Consider the following 17,252-nt stretch of genomic DNA (forward strand, 5'->3'; position numbering starts at 1 on the left):
TGCGGGCGGCCGGGGCCCGCTCTGCCCGCAGGGCCTCTCTGCCCCCACGCTGGAAGAGGCGCCAGGGGCTCTGCCCCGACCACGTGCAGAGGCTCCTTTGCCCGCGCCCCGGCCGCTCGGGGCAGGCGGCGAGCAGCGGCTAGGCGGATCCCCAGCCCCACGAGCCGGGGCAGGGGCTGGAACCAGACGCTCTTCAGGCTGTTCAGAGCCGGGGAAAAGCTTTCAGGTCGCAGTGGCCCGCCCACTTCTCGCAGGCTTGCTCCGCAGTGGCTCGAAGCCGTTCCATCAGTGGGGCTCCTAGTCCCGACGGGCGAGCCTGGGGGCACTGAACTGCGGTGACATGCTTGTCTTTCATTAGTTGTCTGCAGTTTTTGACCTGAGACTCCACAGTATCCTGTTCCCTGGAAAGAGCAGCTCCCAGGTTAGGTTGCAGGAGACACACACACTGCTCCAAACATCAAGTCCCCGAGCCACGGAATTGGCCCTGCCTTAGCTGCCAAGTAAAATCCAGAAATCAGGGTTACAGCCAGAAACACAGACATTAACCTCAGAACTGAGGGATGGGCAGGCGGTCTTCACATCACCTTCAGGCAAGAGCCTGTTGTCCCTGGAGTTGCTTTCAGTTTGTTTAACTTCTGGTGGAACTGTTTACACAAAATACAAAGCAATTGTAGCTGGGATTAATTTATGCTCACTACGGTCAGGTTGTTTCTAATTCAATAAGAAATGCACCAAGGGGAAGGGCTGCAATGGCAGCCCAGCAGTGTCCCCTGTGCCGAGTTCAGCCACTAAACCCACATGTCCAGGATGATCCCCTCAGATCTTTGGCACTGTAGTTAAAGTTCACAACCTGGTGGATTTGCAGCACAGCTACTGCACACCAAACCCCCTCAGTCTGGAGCAGAGGGAGGGAAATGTACAATAAAATCTGCCTGCAGAAGTTCTGCATAGGTCCAGTGTTGAACTGGCCATCACCTGTTACATTCACTTGCTCCAATCACCCCTGCTTTCCCAACTTACTGAACAAATGGACTGGGTATAACTTGACCAGCCCTCTCCAACTGCTCAAAAACTGCTAACTTGCAGAGTGTGTAAGCAAGCTGGGAAAAGAAATCACCCTCACCCCCACCCCTGCTCCCCAGTACATGTACAGAGCACGTGGTACTGAGTGAACAGTCACAGAAGCCTTAAACAAACATGCATGTGTGCACTATCTGCCCCCCTCAGCAATGTACAACTAGATGCCTCATGGACAGGGGAACTTTACCTAGTTCTGAGGCATTGGTATAGATGGGCCTGATGAGCTGACACAGCATGGGAAACCGTGCTGTCTCTAGCCCCAAAAGGGGTGCCTTGCTGTGACAGGTGGCATAGCTGGACTCCACCCTGCTTAGAGGCTGCATGCTTTATGCAGACCTGTCTGTCAGTGAAAGCTGAGGTCAGGAGGGGAAGTCTGTTCCTGACACTCATGCAGCACAAAATGGTCAGAAGAGCAGACAGTAGCACACCCTTCAAACACATCTGTCTCCTACCATTGAACTCACTCCCTGCACACCCCTAAGAACTGCACAGGGTCAAGTTATGAGCACAAAACCAGCAGTCTGAGCAGCAGTACAAGAAGGTATCGTTCCTGCTCTGGTCTTTGCCTTCTCCTCTTGAGCCCAGAGCCATGTAAAATGAGGTTGCAGCCTTCTTGTTCGTGCAGCATATGCCAGGCTTATAAAGTTTTCTGCTTAAAAAGGACAGTAATTGCTTTCACTCTTATCCTACCCTGGCTGTAGCTTTCAGCAAAGCTGGGGATTTCAGCTCTTCCTAGTGACAAATCCTCAACCTGATCCACATAGGCAGGGTGGGGGAGATTCTGGATCTTGTTCCCCAGCTGCTTCTCTCTCCTGCCAGAATGCAGACAGCTGAATCACTCATAGGGATACCAGATCATGCTGGCCAATCTCATCCCCAGTCATGGCCAAGAGACTGCCTCCAAAATAAAACAGGAAAAGGGATCTGTTCTGAGGGGCAAATTCTGTTGCCCTGTCAGTGGATTGATCACTGCTACCCAAGGGTTCAGGCACATCAAAGCCTATTTGTGCTGCTCACCCTGTACCTGGAACTGGTTCTGGTTCAGGTATCAGAAACCCACAGGCAAAGGAAAAATAAGTTTCCTTTCCTTGTTCCCTTTTCAGCATTAAACCCATGAATGAACACAGAACTGTGTGTTACAAGAGCCCTCAGGGCCCAAGGGTAGCAGAGGATCCAGGAGTGGGGGTGGTGTGGTCACACCTCCTTCCGCTGTGTAGGGCACTCAGCTTTCCCAGCTGAACCCAGCACCCTATGCAGCCTCTCCTGACAGCTGAAGCCCCTGGGCAGGTGATGGACACTAGGGGCCCAACTGGGGAACGGCTGCAGGCCTCAAGGAGCAGCAGTGGGCATACCACGCCTTCTAGTGCCTGCTCCCCAGCTGGAAGACTAAACCCAGAAGGACAGGCACTGCACAGGAAGGGGGGACCTACCTGCCACCACTGTCCCCCGCACCCCACACAATCCTGGCAGCTGAAGCCTCCAGCTGGTGGGGGAAAATGGGGGGAGGTGAAGGGGAAGCAAAGAATAGGTGTAGGAACAGAGACCCTCATGCTGCTGCTGCTGCTCTCAGCTGGGCCTGGAAACCCATGGAACTACTCCAGTCTCCAGCTGGAAGGGGCAGAAGCAACTCTGGGGCTCTTCCCATGCCCATGCCAACCAGAGACAGCAGATGGTGGCAGTGGGCAGGCCCTGGATTACCTATCTTCCTGCACCTGCTCCCTCCCCATCCTCCTAGTGTTCCACACCAGCAGTGGGGCTCCAGCCATACCTCGCCCCCATTCCTCCCATGGTCTGAGGAGAAGCGTACCACATCTCTGTTTATTAAATTCTAGAGCCGACTATGTCCCCATATAGAGAATAGTGGCCCCATCCAAGAGGCTGCATAGAGTCTGTGCTTCATGGCCAAGTGGAAAACTAGGAATCCAACTAGGTGCTGGAGCTCATTGGAGTCATCTACATGACTGGGGCACTCATGGAAAGTCAGTGTTGGTCCTGCACAGGAAGACTGGTGCAGAGGACAACAGGCCTCTTGCCTCTGGACTGCACCACCTGCAGAGCTGGCTGGGAGCCTTCACTGTCTGCCAGAGCACCTGGGGCCAGGGTGCAAGGCATCAGACAAGGATCTTGGTTCAGTTTCCAGCAGATAGGTGCTCCACTCATAAAGAACTGCCTTCACAGTCACTCCAAGCAGCCAAAGCAGATTGCCAAGGACCTGAAAGAGCAAGCTCATAAAAGCTCACTGCAGGTCATGGGGAACCAGGCTGCCAGACGAATGGTGGGAGGGGTCTTGACTTGGCACTATCCCACCATGGCCTTTCCTCCAGCCCCCTAGATGTGTGAATGCTGTGCCACACCATGAAGTTGGCAGGAAGTTGGCAGTTCAAGAAGGGGACAGGGCGCCTCTCCAACTAGCACTTCTTGACCTAGTCCTAGGCACCACGTGGGAGTCAGACATGGAACAAGGACAGAAATTCTCCACTCTAGATCAACAGCTGAGTTCCAGTGCATAGGAAGTACACACAACACCTGGGTGCCTTATCAGGGTGACATTTCCCTTGGGTTCCTGGGGCTGGTGCCAACCCTCCTCATTGAGACCTGTTCTAAACTGGTAGTTTAACCCATTTTTCACATGCATTCAGCTGCCATGAGAATAACAGAGGCTAGGTAATTACTCTCCTCAGGGACTGGATCACTAATCAAAGGGACGGCTGCTTCACTATGCTTCATTAAATACTCATGTGTCTCACTCGCTAGCTCCAGCAAATGCTGCCAGGATCCATTCCCTCTGATTTCTAAGCTCCCAGCAGGAAGGCAAAGAAGCTGCAAGAACAGAACACAGAGAGATCTGAGCATCTAATGAACTCAGTACCTCTCACCATTTGGTTATAGGGATTCAGGCCCCTTCTACAAGAGACTGGGTTAGCAAACTGCTACATGGTGCATCATGTAGAGAATGTAACAGGGAACCTGTGTTCCTGTTGCTAGGAAGCCCTGAAAGGCTAAGAAACCCAAAGCCAAAAAGGGCAGCACAGAGTAGCAGTTGAGGTGGATTGAGCAAGGGACTAAAAAGATCAGGCTGCTAATGAGGCAATTAGCTGCACCTGGGTCCCTGGGTGCAGCCTATCCAGTCACATGGCTGGAAGGAAGCTGAGCTTGGGGATATAAGCCCTGTCTCTGACCATGCAAAAGGGCCTCTGCATGTGGCAAGAAGAAGTACTGCTAGAGGTCAGCTAATTCACCCACCTAAGGCGGGTTGAGAGCATTTTGAAGTTGGTAGACCCAAGGGCAACGTTTACCCAGAGCAAGGGAGACTATTTTTTTTTTGTGAAGCTGCTGGCTTGTGTTTGTTACAAAGAAGATGGAGCTAGAGTGTGCTCAGTGTGACAGATGACAGAACAAGGAGCATAGTCTCAAGTTGCAGTGAGGTTTAGGTTGAATGTTAGGAAAAAAGCTGTCTCATTAGGTGGGTAGTAAAGCACTGGAATGGGTTACCTAGAGAGGTGGTAGAAACTCTATCCTTGGAGTTCAAGGCCTGGCTCAACAAAGCCCTGGCCGAAATGATCTAGTTAGGAATGCTCCTGCTTTAAGCAGAAGGCTGGACTAGATGACCTCCTGAGGTACCTTCTAACCTTAGTATTCTATGTTCAATTTTGAACTTGAGACCAGAGGACTAGGTTGTGCCTACAGGGGAGGGAGAAACACTAGCCTGCTGCAGCCAGAGGGGCTGAAACTGGACCCCCAGAAGTGGCTGCCACCAAGGCAGGGCTGATACCCAGGAGCTAAGGCCTTAAACAGTGGACCAAGCCTGAGGGTGTGGGCCAGAAGAAAAGGGGTCCAAGGCTGTGACAGCTGAAACCTTGACAGGTACTTGGAAGCCTGTGGGAATCACTCTGTTAAAGGAGAAGCACTTGAGGGAGAGCAGAGGCCCCACGTGAGGGGCTGGTCTATCCGGGCAGGCAAAGCTACCAGTGAGGTTACCCCTAGCCCCAAGGACCCTTTTTCCCCAACAAGCAAGATTTGTATGCAACAATTTTGATGTTGAGACTGGGGGACATGGGACCAGGCAAAAGCTGGCAGAGTTGCTGGACCAAAGAAGGAGACCAGGGTGGCAGACTTATTTACACCTTCCCTCCCCCCCCCCAAAAAGGGGGGTATCAGAGACAAACTGTGGCCTGTCCAGCGATTCTGACATGGGGAGGGGGCCAATCTCTGAGGCTGGTCCTAACCTCTATACACCCTGGCAAATTATCATGTAGAGAATGGTTCTCTCATATGTCCTACTGCATCTTCAACAGATCCCATTAGAAACCAAACTAAACACAGAACTGAAAACAGCTCTCACAGACCAGCAGGGCCAAAGAACTAGGCAGGAAGATGACAAGCCCCAGGAAAACCATATGTCATTAGATGTGCTAATTTTACAGTACCACCTTGGCAGAGTTCTCATGGCAACATAGCCTGCTTCCTGGCAGGCATGCATGCTGTGCATTGCTTTGGGGGCAAGAGACAATGTCATCTGCTGTAATTGAGAACCAGGAACTTATGAGAGGGAACATGACTAAAGGAGCCCCTAGCTTCCAGCATGCTGATGAGTTTTCAGCATCCTGTTCTTGACTTGTACCGTGACCCCATTAACCTTCCTGCTAGGGTTCTAGTCCTGACCTTCTGTACAACTGCAGCTCTCTGGCCCATATATGAGGGAAGGCACCTCAGACCCCAGCCATAGCTTTAGCTCCAGGTGCATAATTCTTCATAAACCCCCAGTCCAAAATGGAAGCATCAGGCTAGCCCTGAAATTAGCTATAGGCTCAGTGCATTTTCAGGACTCCCTGAAGACCAAATAGTCCTAATTTATCATCAAACTGAAACTACAGTTGATCTTAACCATGTACAAAAATCTACAAGGTTCTTTCCTCCTACTAAGGAGGTGTAAGCAGGGCCTGTGCAGCTTGATAACACCTTATCACATTCCTGGGGCCCCTCACACTCCACCTTGCCCTGGCTAGTTAGCTTTAATCAGTGTGACCAGCTATAGGGGTGGTGACCCACCCTGCAGAACAGCTCACTTGTGGAACTTTGACAGATCTGCCAAACTAGTGTCTCCAAAGAGCCTTGTGCAGGGGCAGAGCATGTGCTTTTACATCTGGCAGACCAATCCCAACTGTTGGTCTGGGTTTTGGAGAAGTACAAACACTTCCTTCCCTCGCTCAGAGAGCCCCCAAAGAGCATAGAGTGACAAACCAAAATGACTACAGCCAGGGCCATGGACATTCTGTCTCACAAGGGGTTAAGCTACTTACTCAGGCTCAACCCTGGCCAGAAGAGAGAGGCATGGAGCTCATTACCACCTATCTTTTTCTAGTTTCCTGTGCCTCTTTCTGGCTGCATCTCGGAGCGACAACAAGCCATGTCCCTGCCCAGTGCCTCTGGGGAACCGAAGCCACTTTCTGGACATTGTACCTGAAAGGAGCAAAGCCAAGCAGCTATTGAAAGGCAGATATGCACACTCTTGCTCAACAGTGCTGCCCAATGCTGCACTTCCAGGCAATGGCTGGTCCTGAAGTCCCCAAACTGCCGAATCTTGGCACAGGTCACCCATCTGATACCTGCTGCACTGTGCAAACCCAGTCTCTTCTGTATTATAGAATCATAAAAAGTAGGGCTGGGACTTCTGGAGGTCATCCAGTCCAAACATGCTGCCCCCCACAGACTCCCAACCTGAGGTAGGATCAACCCTATCCAAGCCATCCCAAGGAAAACTCTATGTAACCTGTGACTAAAGATACATAAATGACCCTTGTCAGACAACCACATTACGGTAGGAACTGGTGAAATCTACTCTCCTACTGCTTCTTCAGGTGCTCTTCTCAAGCCCTAGCCCCCACACTGCTCCTGCTGCCCTTCCACCTCAAGTTTTGAACTGCCCCTGCCTGGGTTTCAGAAGCTGATCACCAAAGAATGGACTGCTGTCTTGTCTGCACTGTTAGACTGCAGTTTTCATAGGCAGGTCTGGGGGAACTGGAAGTCTGTTATCTACCCATTCCCAATTCTCCTCTACTCCCAGGAAGCAGAATCTCACTTGGCTGATGTCCTACTGCTCGGTGGGCCAGAGCCCATATGAAGGAGCTGGATTGTAATTGGCTTTTTCCTCCTCCCTCTGAGCTGAGGTGTGCAATTTCCAGCAAAAATGTTTTCTTGTTGTTTTTTTAACTATGTAACATCATTCCATTTCTTTCTGGTCTGCAAAAGAAGTATACAGAAAGAGAGTGAGGTCTTGTGATTAGTCAGCACTGGGAGAGGGTCAGCCTGCTGCCAAAGGGGTCAGATGTGGAGAAGGCAGGCGTGCAAGATGGGCAAATGAAGCAGCCACGGAGAGATGTCTGCAGCAATAAAAGTGCCACAGCCGGCTCCATGCTTCCTTCCCCATGGAGCATGCACAACTCTTCTGCTCTCCGTGAAGTGCACTGATGAGACGCAATTATCCAAAAGCCAAAGGGGGAAATGTGGTTTGAGGCAATCATGGCAGTTTTCCTCTTACCACTTTAATACCGCCTCCTCCAGCTCCACCCAGCACTTGAGAGCTCTCAAACCAGAACAGCTCAAGCGTAAGCAACACCAGCCCACGTCAGCCAGGTTGGTGCTGATATCCCAATCATGCAATTATCTTGCCAGGCCACACACTGTATAAAGATGCCAAACAATCAGTGTCACATGACAATAAAAAGCCTTATTTTTATCCTGCTGGCAGCTTTGTTTGCATTGCTGTGGGCTACAAATTATTACTGTTGTCATCCTATGAAGACAGGTAGTAGCTAGCAATATTGTCTGGACTCTAAGGACACGGTGTTGTCAGCAGGTGGCTGCTATTTTAGTCACAAGGTCTTTCCTATTTACTTGGGCCACTTTGACCATCCTTTTCACACAAGAAGAGCATTTGCCTAGACACCTCTGCTCTGCTGAACATATGTGCTGTAAGAGCAAGCAGGCTTTTTTTTTTAATTGAAGTAACAAAAACTTAAAAGTTCCAACCAAAACAAAAACTTTGAAAGAGCAAGCAGGCACAGGGAATGTTAACAGTTCTCACAATTAAGGTGAGGTATGACCCAATGGGATGGAGGACAAACATATGCGCACCCCAACTTCCTGGGCCCCCAAGGTGAGGCTGGGTGATGCCTTAATTTGTAGGAGCAAGAAAGACTCCCTTTCTCCTCACCAAATACAAAGCTGGGAAATGAGAACAGGGTAGTGAATGATTGTCAGAATCACTATGGAAAAAGGTGAGTTCTGAGGGCACTGCGTGCTAGTAATAGGTTTATCAAAGACCACATCAGCTGTTTCCAGTGCAGACAGAATGTTTAATTAAGAACACTGACTCAGCCAAGGAGAGCAAGGGTAGGCAACTCCAAAAGGAATGCAACGTTCAGAGGCAAGTCTGGTCCACATGAAGGGGAAAGATGCAAACAACTTGGGCCTGTCTGTCAACTATTCACTGCTCATGGTCATAGATTATAATTCAGCAGGTACTGTCCTTCAGACATGGCTGGGTGAGGGAAAGGAAGCCTTGTCCTTTGTGTGGACAGAGCAGCCAGCAAGAAAAATAACCTTCACTGCTATGAATGGAGGGGCACAGAGTCTGGAGTGGGAAAGATGAACGGAGGCAAGAGTCACAGTATGAAACCTGGTGTCAGACAGCATGGGACAAATGTTAGCTATCAGATGTGGCAAACAGGAGGGCCAGGCAAGAATTAAGCCAAAAAGAAAGAACAGGGAGGAATCAAAGAACTCCAGAGATTTCCACTCGTACCAGTCTGGGTTACAAACTCACACAAACCTGTTTTTAGGATAGTGATTTAGGGCACTGCCAAAAAGACCAGCTGAGGGATGCCATTCTGTAAGGAATATTCTGGCTCCCTCTGCTGGGCTAAATACAACAGATAGGATGGGACAGATGATCTGGTACAGGACCCAAGCAGCCAGACATTTCTGGGGAGTCCTCACAGGAGAAGCCACAGACCCCAACAGAAGACTGCGGCTACCATTTCCCTGGCACAGCAACTCTCCTGCTTGCTGCTTGTTTGCCTCTATGCTTTGGATGGGTTTGTATCTGTTCTGTCCCTTACACACTTGCTGCCAGATTCCCTTTACCTGCTCAGAACTTGTTTTATCACTTGCTTGCAACCAGGAACCTGAGGCACTTTGGGAAACGGACCAAAAATTTTTGTAGTTTTAGTGGTACTACTTTGTAGTCTTAATGGTACCACTTTCCAGTTTAGAGTAGAGGGTTTAGGCAGGCAGCACGTTACTCTTAGTATCCATTAACCCAGCAACAATCAGATGGTCAAACAGCCACTAGACTGAGGAGGGAGCAATTCTTCCTAGCTCCCTCCTCCCGCACATTAGAAGGAAAAATCAGGTAATGCCAGCAGCAGAGCGGGTACAGTTATGGCTTACAAAACAAAACAAAACAAAACAACCCCATTGTTTAAGGCTTCAATTGTAAAAGTAACAAGCTGTTCTGGCCCCAAGGGGAGGCTGGAACATTTGTGGTGTGCTCCACCATCCTGCTCTGTTTACTCCCCCACCAACAGAGTTTTTGAAGAGATGCAACAGATTCCAGAAAGGACACAAGACTGTGTTAGCCCCATGCCCAGCACTTCCACCTGTACAAAGCCTTCTCCTACCAGAAAAGCAGAAGCAAGTGAGACTCCCTATGGCAGCATAAAGCATAGTATCCCAGTAGCTGTAGCAAAGAGCTGAGACTTTCCATCACAGCCTCCAAGTGCTTTTATGACAGAGACATGTCTTGCAAGCATAACTGTAGGGGGCCAGAGGGAGCAGATCCCACTGCTCCCAAGCCAGATGGGCTTCCCCTGCAAGTCAGGGGGAGGTTTTCTTAACAGGCAGCCCAGACTCTGGTACCTTGTCTACACTGAAATTACAAACTGCTGACAACAGGTGTCAGCAGCAGCTGCAACTGAACTAGTGCTGAAGGTTGCTTCAGCACAAGGGCAGGACAAACTGTTCAAGGCTGTTTCAGAAATCATGGCTAAGACTGGCCAAGCAGTTCGTTCATCTGGGCTCTTTACATTTTGTACACTGTCATCAGGGTAGTGGCTGCAACAACTAAATTACACCCTTACAGTGATACCTGAAACCTCATTTATGCTCCTACCAACTATAAAGTTGGTTCAATAAAAGACACTGCCCACCAAAAATCCTTGCCTCTTGCATTTTTCCTCAAGTACCACAGCTACAACATCACTCCAACACTACCCTTAGGTACTTCTCATTTCTACAAAGCATGCCTCCCCATCACACCTGCACAGTTCCACTAGCTTTAAGCATGCTGCATGGTGTAGGAGGAGATGAAAGTACATTTATCCTGGAAACACTACTACACAAGCTGGGAAGAATCTAGACAATCTTGCAGTTGGTGGGACATGGACACACAGACAAAACATTTTTCCTTGCAAAGTCAACCTATTTGTTTTGGAATCAACAAGACCAGGGATTGGCAGCCTACAGCCTGAGGGCTGGATCTAGCCCATGAATATCTGACCTGGTACACAGCAGAGTTCCCCACAGCTGGTAGGGCAGCAGAGGGCTTGCAGGGGTTGTCCTAATATTCCAGGTCCCTTTGTCAGTCTCACACCTCCCCCATGGAAAAAACTGCTGCTGCAGGGGTACATGTTAATGAGGCCAGCAATCAGGGGGTTAACAAAGGTCCCATACTGCAGCTGCTGCCTTTTTTTGCCACCAAATTTAATGCTACAGATTACTATTGATGATGGGAAATGGCAGAACTTGGCAACGGGTGTGAGTGACAACAGTTGGAGTAGGGGATACAAGAGGGCCCTTAGAGTTGATGGCTGCTGCATTACCCTTTGAGTTGACACCTCAACAGCAATCGCATCTCTTGGGGTTGTGGGGGAGGGGGCAAAGGAACTGGGGCTACACCTCTGCTGGCAGTGTGCTGGGGCAGGAGGAAAAATTGCCAGCCATTGTTAAAAGGTAGGCAACCCTTCAGCAAGGTGGCACTCTGGACCCCGCACAAGTCCATTTTTTACAGTTTTTACTGACAAATCTCAGGGGAAGGCCAGTGATTCAACATAAAAGCAACGCCTATTCTCATACCTGAGAACTTGAAAGAAAACATCCAGTGCTGGTCTATAAACAGATCTCATTTTAATTATTCAAATTAATTCCCCCAGCACCTGCCCCCAACATACCTGCAGAGTCTGTTTCACAGCAAGCATCACATTATTCCATAGACTGTTTAGAACTCAGAAGTTGGAAATGGTTTTGTGCTCACTCTCACCACACACTGCAATGCAGAAGATGGCTGCAGAGCCCAGCTGTGACCAAGAAGGCAGAGAGAGCTGCCCCTTGAAAGCCAAACCTGGCTAACCAGCCACCAACCAATTGGCTTGCCAAGGCCTGCTCCTCGGCTGCTTTCTTGGGAACAGGAATCAAGAGGCAAAGTGGTTCCACTTCACTCCTAGAGTGGTCCCCTTAGAATCTTCCTAGAGCAGCTTTAATCCCTCTCATAAACAAAATCAACAGGGAGAAGAAAAAGGCAGGATCTCTGAAGACTTCTAAAATGTCATGTCTTTGAAAGACTTTACAGCTTCTCTTCACCCCAAGAAATCCAGAATATGCAGCTGCTTCCAGTCACGACTCAATGCCATAGCTGGAGATTGAACCTTCAAAGCTAGAAATGCTTTAGCAGTCAGAAGAGATGGGAAGGGAGGGGTTTAAAAGAACTTGACGCCTCGGCCATCATCCAATGTGATAATTTCAGTTTTGTGCTCTTGCTGTAAGGCTTGCAGGGCACGAAGTAGTATGGACTCATCCAAGCCATGGAACTCTAGGGAAGGACAAACATACCCCCAGTCAATATGTGCAAAAAGAATCACACTTAATAAAGCAGCATGACTCACAGCAATCCCAGCCTAATAATAGCGAGCTCCAGGGGGGCTTTATGGAGTGTTTCTGAAGTACCAGGAGCACAACGAACAGTGCAGTTAATGCAAACTATTACCACTATTATCATGGCATAAAAAAAATGGAGGATGTGGGTTCTGCTGAACAGCAAAAGAAAAAATTACACCATTTCCAGCACAGACTTGAAATCAGAAAGGGAGCCAGGCACATTTTATGAGAAAGAAAATCTTATCCAGATGAAAGCAGCTGAACAAGGGTACTAAGCTTTGGTTGGAGGAAAGGAAATAGCAAACCCTGGCAAAGCCAACACACCATGGTTAGACAGATACTGGGATTGACTTGTGACAAGACTTATAGACTGCAGCTCTCAGGATGAGAGTTCATTAAAGCAGCAAAATATATAGACCACAACCAATCTGGAATTCTTCCACCACTAACACCACTAAAAACTGTAATCTATCAGGAATGTTATCATTTCTACACCACACAGACAACATTACCTTCATTCTCTGTGTCATCTCCATTGACCAGCTCATATAGTGTGAATACAGAGTTGGTCAGGCCATTCTTCACCACCTGGAAAAATAGAAGAAATTTAGAGAACTTCACTTTAGTAAAAATAAATAAATAAATAAATAAATATGGACACTCCCAAGACAGCTCTTCACTAGATCTTCATTAAAATTAAGTAGAATCCAGACAGTATGTGTTAGGTAAACAAACACCAAGAGTGCTTAACAACTTTTCAGAAGCAAGATTTGGCTCTGGTGCAAAAGGAATAGCTTCCTTCTCTGATCCATCATTCTTATTCCGCTCCAAAATTAACAAGTTTTATGAAAAGAATTCAGGTCTGGAAGGGCAAAGCAACAGCAGCATTATCCTTACTACAGAACACTCAACTATCCTCACTCAGACAGAAGTGTAAGTGTTTAACAGCAGCATTTTATACAAAGTAAGTTCTGTACAACTGCGAGAGCCCGTATACTCTGGCAGAAGGAACTGGGACAGGCAAAGGCAAAAGACAGGAGAAATCAAGACCCCAAAGTTTGACGGTAGCAGTCTCCACAACCCATAATTAACGTTGCTGTCCTGGAAGACATGGACAGTTTTCAGGCAAGATGACAAATCAACAGTTCAACTTGGTGCTTTTTATAGCAAGTTGGAAACAAAAGCTGCCTTTCCATACACAGAAAGAAAGTCTGCTCTGTGGAGCAAATACAGTCTCTTACCCACTGATAAATGAGCTTCCCCCATTCTTCCGGTCTCCGCCACATGACCAAGAAACTGGATTTGTTCTTGTCTAACCATTCTAGGTTTCCTAGGACACAATGGAAAAAAATGTATTAATCACAGTGTACTGGGCCTAGGATGTCTCCTCACTACAGGTTTTATAGTACACCTTAAATATCATGTATGCATGCAGTCAAGTGCCTATATTTCTATCATATTCTCTCACCCCAGTTGGATCTCTACACATCTCTTACTTCAACGAAGGCCTCTGACTCGTTACATTTGTCATGCTATTCATGTTTTATCACAACAGAAAGTTAGAGTTCACACATTAGTCTGCTGTACTAAAAAAAGGTAAGTCTGCCACAAAAAACACTGCGGTTTCCAACAGCAACTCCTTTGTCATGTTAAACTTTTCTGCAACAAATCTAACACGTGTGCAGGTCTCTCCCACTACCAGTATCCCACAGTGGTCCACTCGCCCACCCTCCCTCCACCCTGCAAGGTAGGAGGAAGGAAGGACAGCTGCTGTCTCCTTGATAGTCTGCCCAACCAGCAAGCTACCAGGGAGCACTGCAGGACCCCTACCACCTCTGTCGTGACTTCCAGGGTACAGTCTTCCCAATACTCTGACAACAGTGCTCGCACCATGGGAATTGCCAGAACTGGTGATGGTTGTGGTTATGACAAAGCAGGAGTCCCCGCCACCCAATCAGCCTTTACTGCACAGGCAGATTGCAAACAAGTTTCATCAGCTGTTGCTGCTGGATGACAAGGACTGATCAGGAAGCAGAGACTGACCAAAAAACCCTTGCCACAGTGGCAGGCAGCTCCAACTAACGGGACTTTAGGAATGGCAAGAACTGGTCAGGCAGCAGCAAACAGCTGATGGGGCGAGTCAGTCAGTGAGTGAGCCTGTTCTGATTATTGAGACTCTCTCCTGGGGGAGCTAAGAAGTAGCCCTCTATCACCCCCTGGCTGGAGATTGTGCCCTGTTGGCAGCTTTGCTGTGCTCCAACCAGGAGGCTGTGTTCACAAGTATGCCTCACAGTGATCTATTTTCTGTAGTGCTACAAAAATTATGCGTCAAAAGCCCAAGAAATCCCCCCAATTCTTTTGGGTTTAACTCTCCCACTCCCAAAACAGCAATTTGGGATCCTATAAAAGGAAAGAAAGTAGTTCCAAAAATAAAGACTCCACTGATAACAAGGGAATAAAGGAATGTTCCAATAGCAGTGGTAAAACAGCCCAGCCTTTTGAGACAGCTGCACATCCAGGCACATGGCACTAGGACAGAGCCTGGTGATATAGCTAACAAGTCAGCAGAGATTTTTCACTCACCCTTTTTTCTCAGCTCTTCTAGCACGACCTGTATAGATTCCATGGGGAGTTTCCCTGTTTCTGCATTGAGGAACCACTCACCATAATTTAGTGCCACAGATAAAGTGCAGAGAATGATGTCAGACGCACAACTATTTCTAAAGCTGTTCAGGGCAGGAATGGGATGAGGGAAGCAATCAGACATATCTGAAGCAACCTAAACTGCACTTCTAATGCCATCTTCTAATGCCTCTTCAACCCCTTTCATCACAGATAGGGCTCACAAAACACATATGTATGTGCCTAATGCATTAGGAACTCTTTTATACACATAAAATCCTTAAGATCCTTAATGTCTATCTGGGACAGGCATACCCATTATAAATGTTGGCCTAGGACAGTGGTCACCAACCAATGGATCTCTATCGACTGGTAGATCTCAGAGTCTTTTGCAATACTGGAGCCTTTTGGATTCGATCCAAGGCTAGGGTCGGAGGCTGAGTGCCCATGTGCATGCATGTGCACACCCCAGCCCAGCAGGTCAGTCTGTGGCAGAGGGAACGGGCAAGGCCTAGATCGAGGCCCCTGTGGTGAGGGACAGTGCCGCAGAGGCAGGAGCAGAGGTAAGTCGAGTGGAGCCCTGGCTGGGTGGGACATACCTGTTGGGGAGGTGCATCCCCAAATATTTTTTTCTCCCTCTGCTGCGATCTGCCCCCCAAGCTTCCCTCCCTACAGACTTACCTGCAAGGAGGGGGAGGGGTGGCAGCAGCAGATAGATCTTGGATTGTTTTTAAGTGCCAACAGTGATCTCCTACTTAAAAAGGTTGGAGACCACTGACCTAGGACCACTAAGGGAACTATAAGCCTCCCTTAATCAGAGCAGCCAGTAGAGGCATCACAATCAATTCGGGGAAACAAGTAAAGGAAAACGGGGCTGGGATTCCACAAGGTACAGGAAGCAGTAAAGAGCTACAACTTTTTTTTTTTTTTTTTTAATTTCAATTTTCCTTATTCCAAGCCAAATTAGCCAAAACAAATTCCAAATCTGTAACTCAGTCCAGAACCATAAGTGTCCCTACTACTGGCAAAAATCTTCCACCCCCCATCTGGGGCTTCAGATGTTTCCAAAACCTTTGGCAAACATCCTACTTGCAGGCCCAAGCCCGGAGGCTTGGGGTTTGGAGGCCCCTCAGTTTTGTTTACCCTCAGCCATATGGCCGCAGGAGCAAGCTAGGAAGGAGTCTCCCCTTTCCATAACATGGGCATAAAGCCAAGACCTTCTCACTCCAGCAGCTAAGCGGGAGGTTTACTTGACATTACCTTGGCAGGTACTATCCCCATGCCAGGAGAGCAGTCTTCCTGGGGTGCGACTAGGAAGACCACCTCAGTGGTCATGGCATTTCCCTTGCCAGGCAAGCACAGGACTACGATGATCTGAGCCCACAAGAGGAGCTGCAATGACTTCAAAAGGAGATTACACTAGTGAATAGGGAACCTCTACTGATGCAACCTTCTTCACTATGGAGCACCACACAAGGAGCTCACTGCCCTGCTGCTGGGCGTCTCCCAGACAAGCCTGCCCTCACGATCAGAGGCGACAGAGTGCCCTTGCAAGTGCCGCAGGCCTAGGCGCAACACCCTGCTCCTACCCCGACCCCAACCCCTTCTCCAGGGCCCCCCTCAGGGCCCCCAGCTCCAGGACAGTCCCAGCCGGCTCGCAGCGCTCCTGGGGCGGGGACACGAGACAAGGATACGCTGCAGCTTCCTGTTGTGGAAGAGTGGGCTGTCCTGCGCCTCCATGACCGTCATGCTGCACTGCTTGCTGAGGCGGCAGTAGGACAGCACCAGGGAGCACCAGGCCGCCAGCTGCTTCTGCCGCGTATCCACATTGGGCTGCAACCTGGGAGAGGACGCGCCGGGCGCCCCAGTCAGCACCGGGGCCGGCCCCGCGGGGAGGGGGGGAGGGGGCCCGCAGGGCCTGGCCCCCCACCCCCGGGGGGCCAGTCCCGCGGGACGCGCGCACTCACGTGAAGAACGGGGGGAAGCTGTATTGCCACGGCCACTCTGCGCTCATCACCGCCGCCGCCAACGGAACCGCCGCGCCGCACTTCCGGTTCCCGCACTTCCGGTCCGCCCCGCGAGCCAAGGTTCCGGGCAACGCCCGTTCCGCCTCACGCCCGCTCGCCCTAGGCCGGGCAGTGTCCCGCGCTCGGACACTCGATCTCCGCGGCCCGAGACCGTGGGCGGGCTGCTTGGTAGTGTTGCCGACTGTATGATAATTATCCTATTTGTACAATATGTTCAACCCTTGTACGATCAAGAGTAGCAGAAGTGTTCAAAATGGACCACGGTGTTTGAGGTACTTAATTGATGCAGCATGTGGAAAACCCAAGTCACTCTCCGGGAGTCTCAGCTGATTTTTTTTCCAATACATTTTCTCTATTCCAAGCCAAGTTAACCGAAACAAATTCTGAATCTGAGAGTTAGTCCAGAGCTGTAAGTGGCCCTACTACCGGCAAACATCCTCCACCCCCATCTGGGGCTTCAAATGTTTTCAAAACTTTTGGCAGGCATCCTACTTGCAGGCCAGAGGCTTGGATGCCCCTAAGTTTTGCCCTCTGCTGTAAGGCACCAGGGGCAAGCTATGGGGTAGTCTCCCATTTTTATGAAGTGGGCAT

General features: G+C 49.4%; 2 protein-coding genes across 2 annotated transcripts in view; both read right to left on the bottom strand.

The window, feature by feature from the left end:
* WNK4 (WNK lysine deficient protein kinase 4) overlaps positions 1-1,964 on the bottom strand; it is a 39,447-nt gene extending 37,483 nt beyond the window's left edge. Inside the window, exon 1 of the mRNA XM_019505005.1 lies at positions 1,932-1,964. Coding sequence (XP_019360550.1) covers positions 1,932-1,964 — 33 coding nt within the window. The remainder of the gene's footprint in view (positions 1-1,931) is intronic.
* A 9,279-nt stretch (positions 1,965-11,243) lies between these two features.
* Positions 11,244-16,688, bottom strand: VPS25 (vacuolar protein sorting 25 homolog). The gene is made up of 6 exons (XM_019505692.1): positions 16,602-16,688; positions 16,329-16,474; positions 14,596-14,649; positions 13,254-13,342; positions 12,525-12,600; positions 11,244-11,947 (listed from the first exon to the last, which is right to left on the bottom strand). The coding sequence occupies exons 1-6, from the start codon at positions 16,646-16,648 to the stop codon at positions 11,835-11,837; spliced, it is 525 nt and encodes a 174-aa protein (XP_019361237.1). The 5' UTR covers positions 16,649-16,688; the 3' UTR covers positions 11,244-11,834.
* Between the last annotated feature and the right edge of the window lie 564 nt (positions 16,689-17,252).

The sequence above is a fragment of the Gavialis gangeticus genome, unplaced genomic scaffold (assembly GCF_001723915.1).
Source record: "Gavialis gangeticus isolate Ggan-Ray unplaced genomic scaffold, GavGan_comp1, whole genome shotgun sequence".
In the NCBI taxonomy this organism is placed as follows: Eukaryota; Metazoa; Chordata; order Crocodylia; family Gavialidae; genus Gavialis; species Gavialis gangeticus.

Bases quoted from the DNA above. Each gene is read 5' to 3' on its own strand.
- VPS25 (XM_019505692.1), bottom strand. From the start codon at position 16,648: ATGAGCGCAGAGTGGCCGTGGCAATACAGCTTCCCCCCGTTCTTCAC. The intron at 16,475-16,601 runs GTGAGTGCGCGC...GTCCTCTCCCAG, and splicing joins AGCTTCCCCCCGTTCTTCAC to GTTGCAGCCCAATGTGGATA. The intron at 13,343-14,595 runs GTGAGTGAAAAA...ATTGTGTCCTAG, and splicing joins AGAAGAGCTGAGAAAAAAGG to GAAACCTAGAATGGTTAGAC.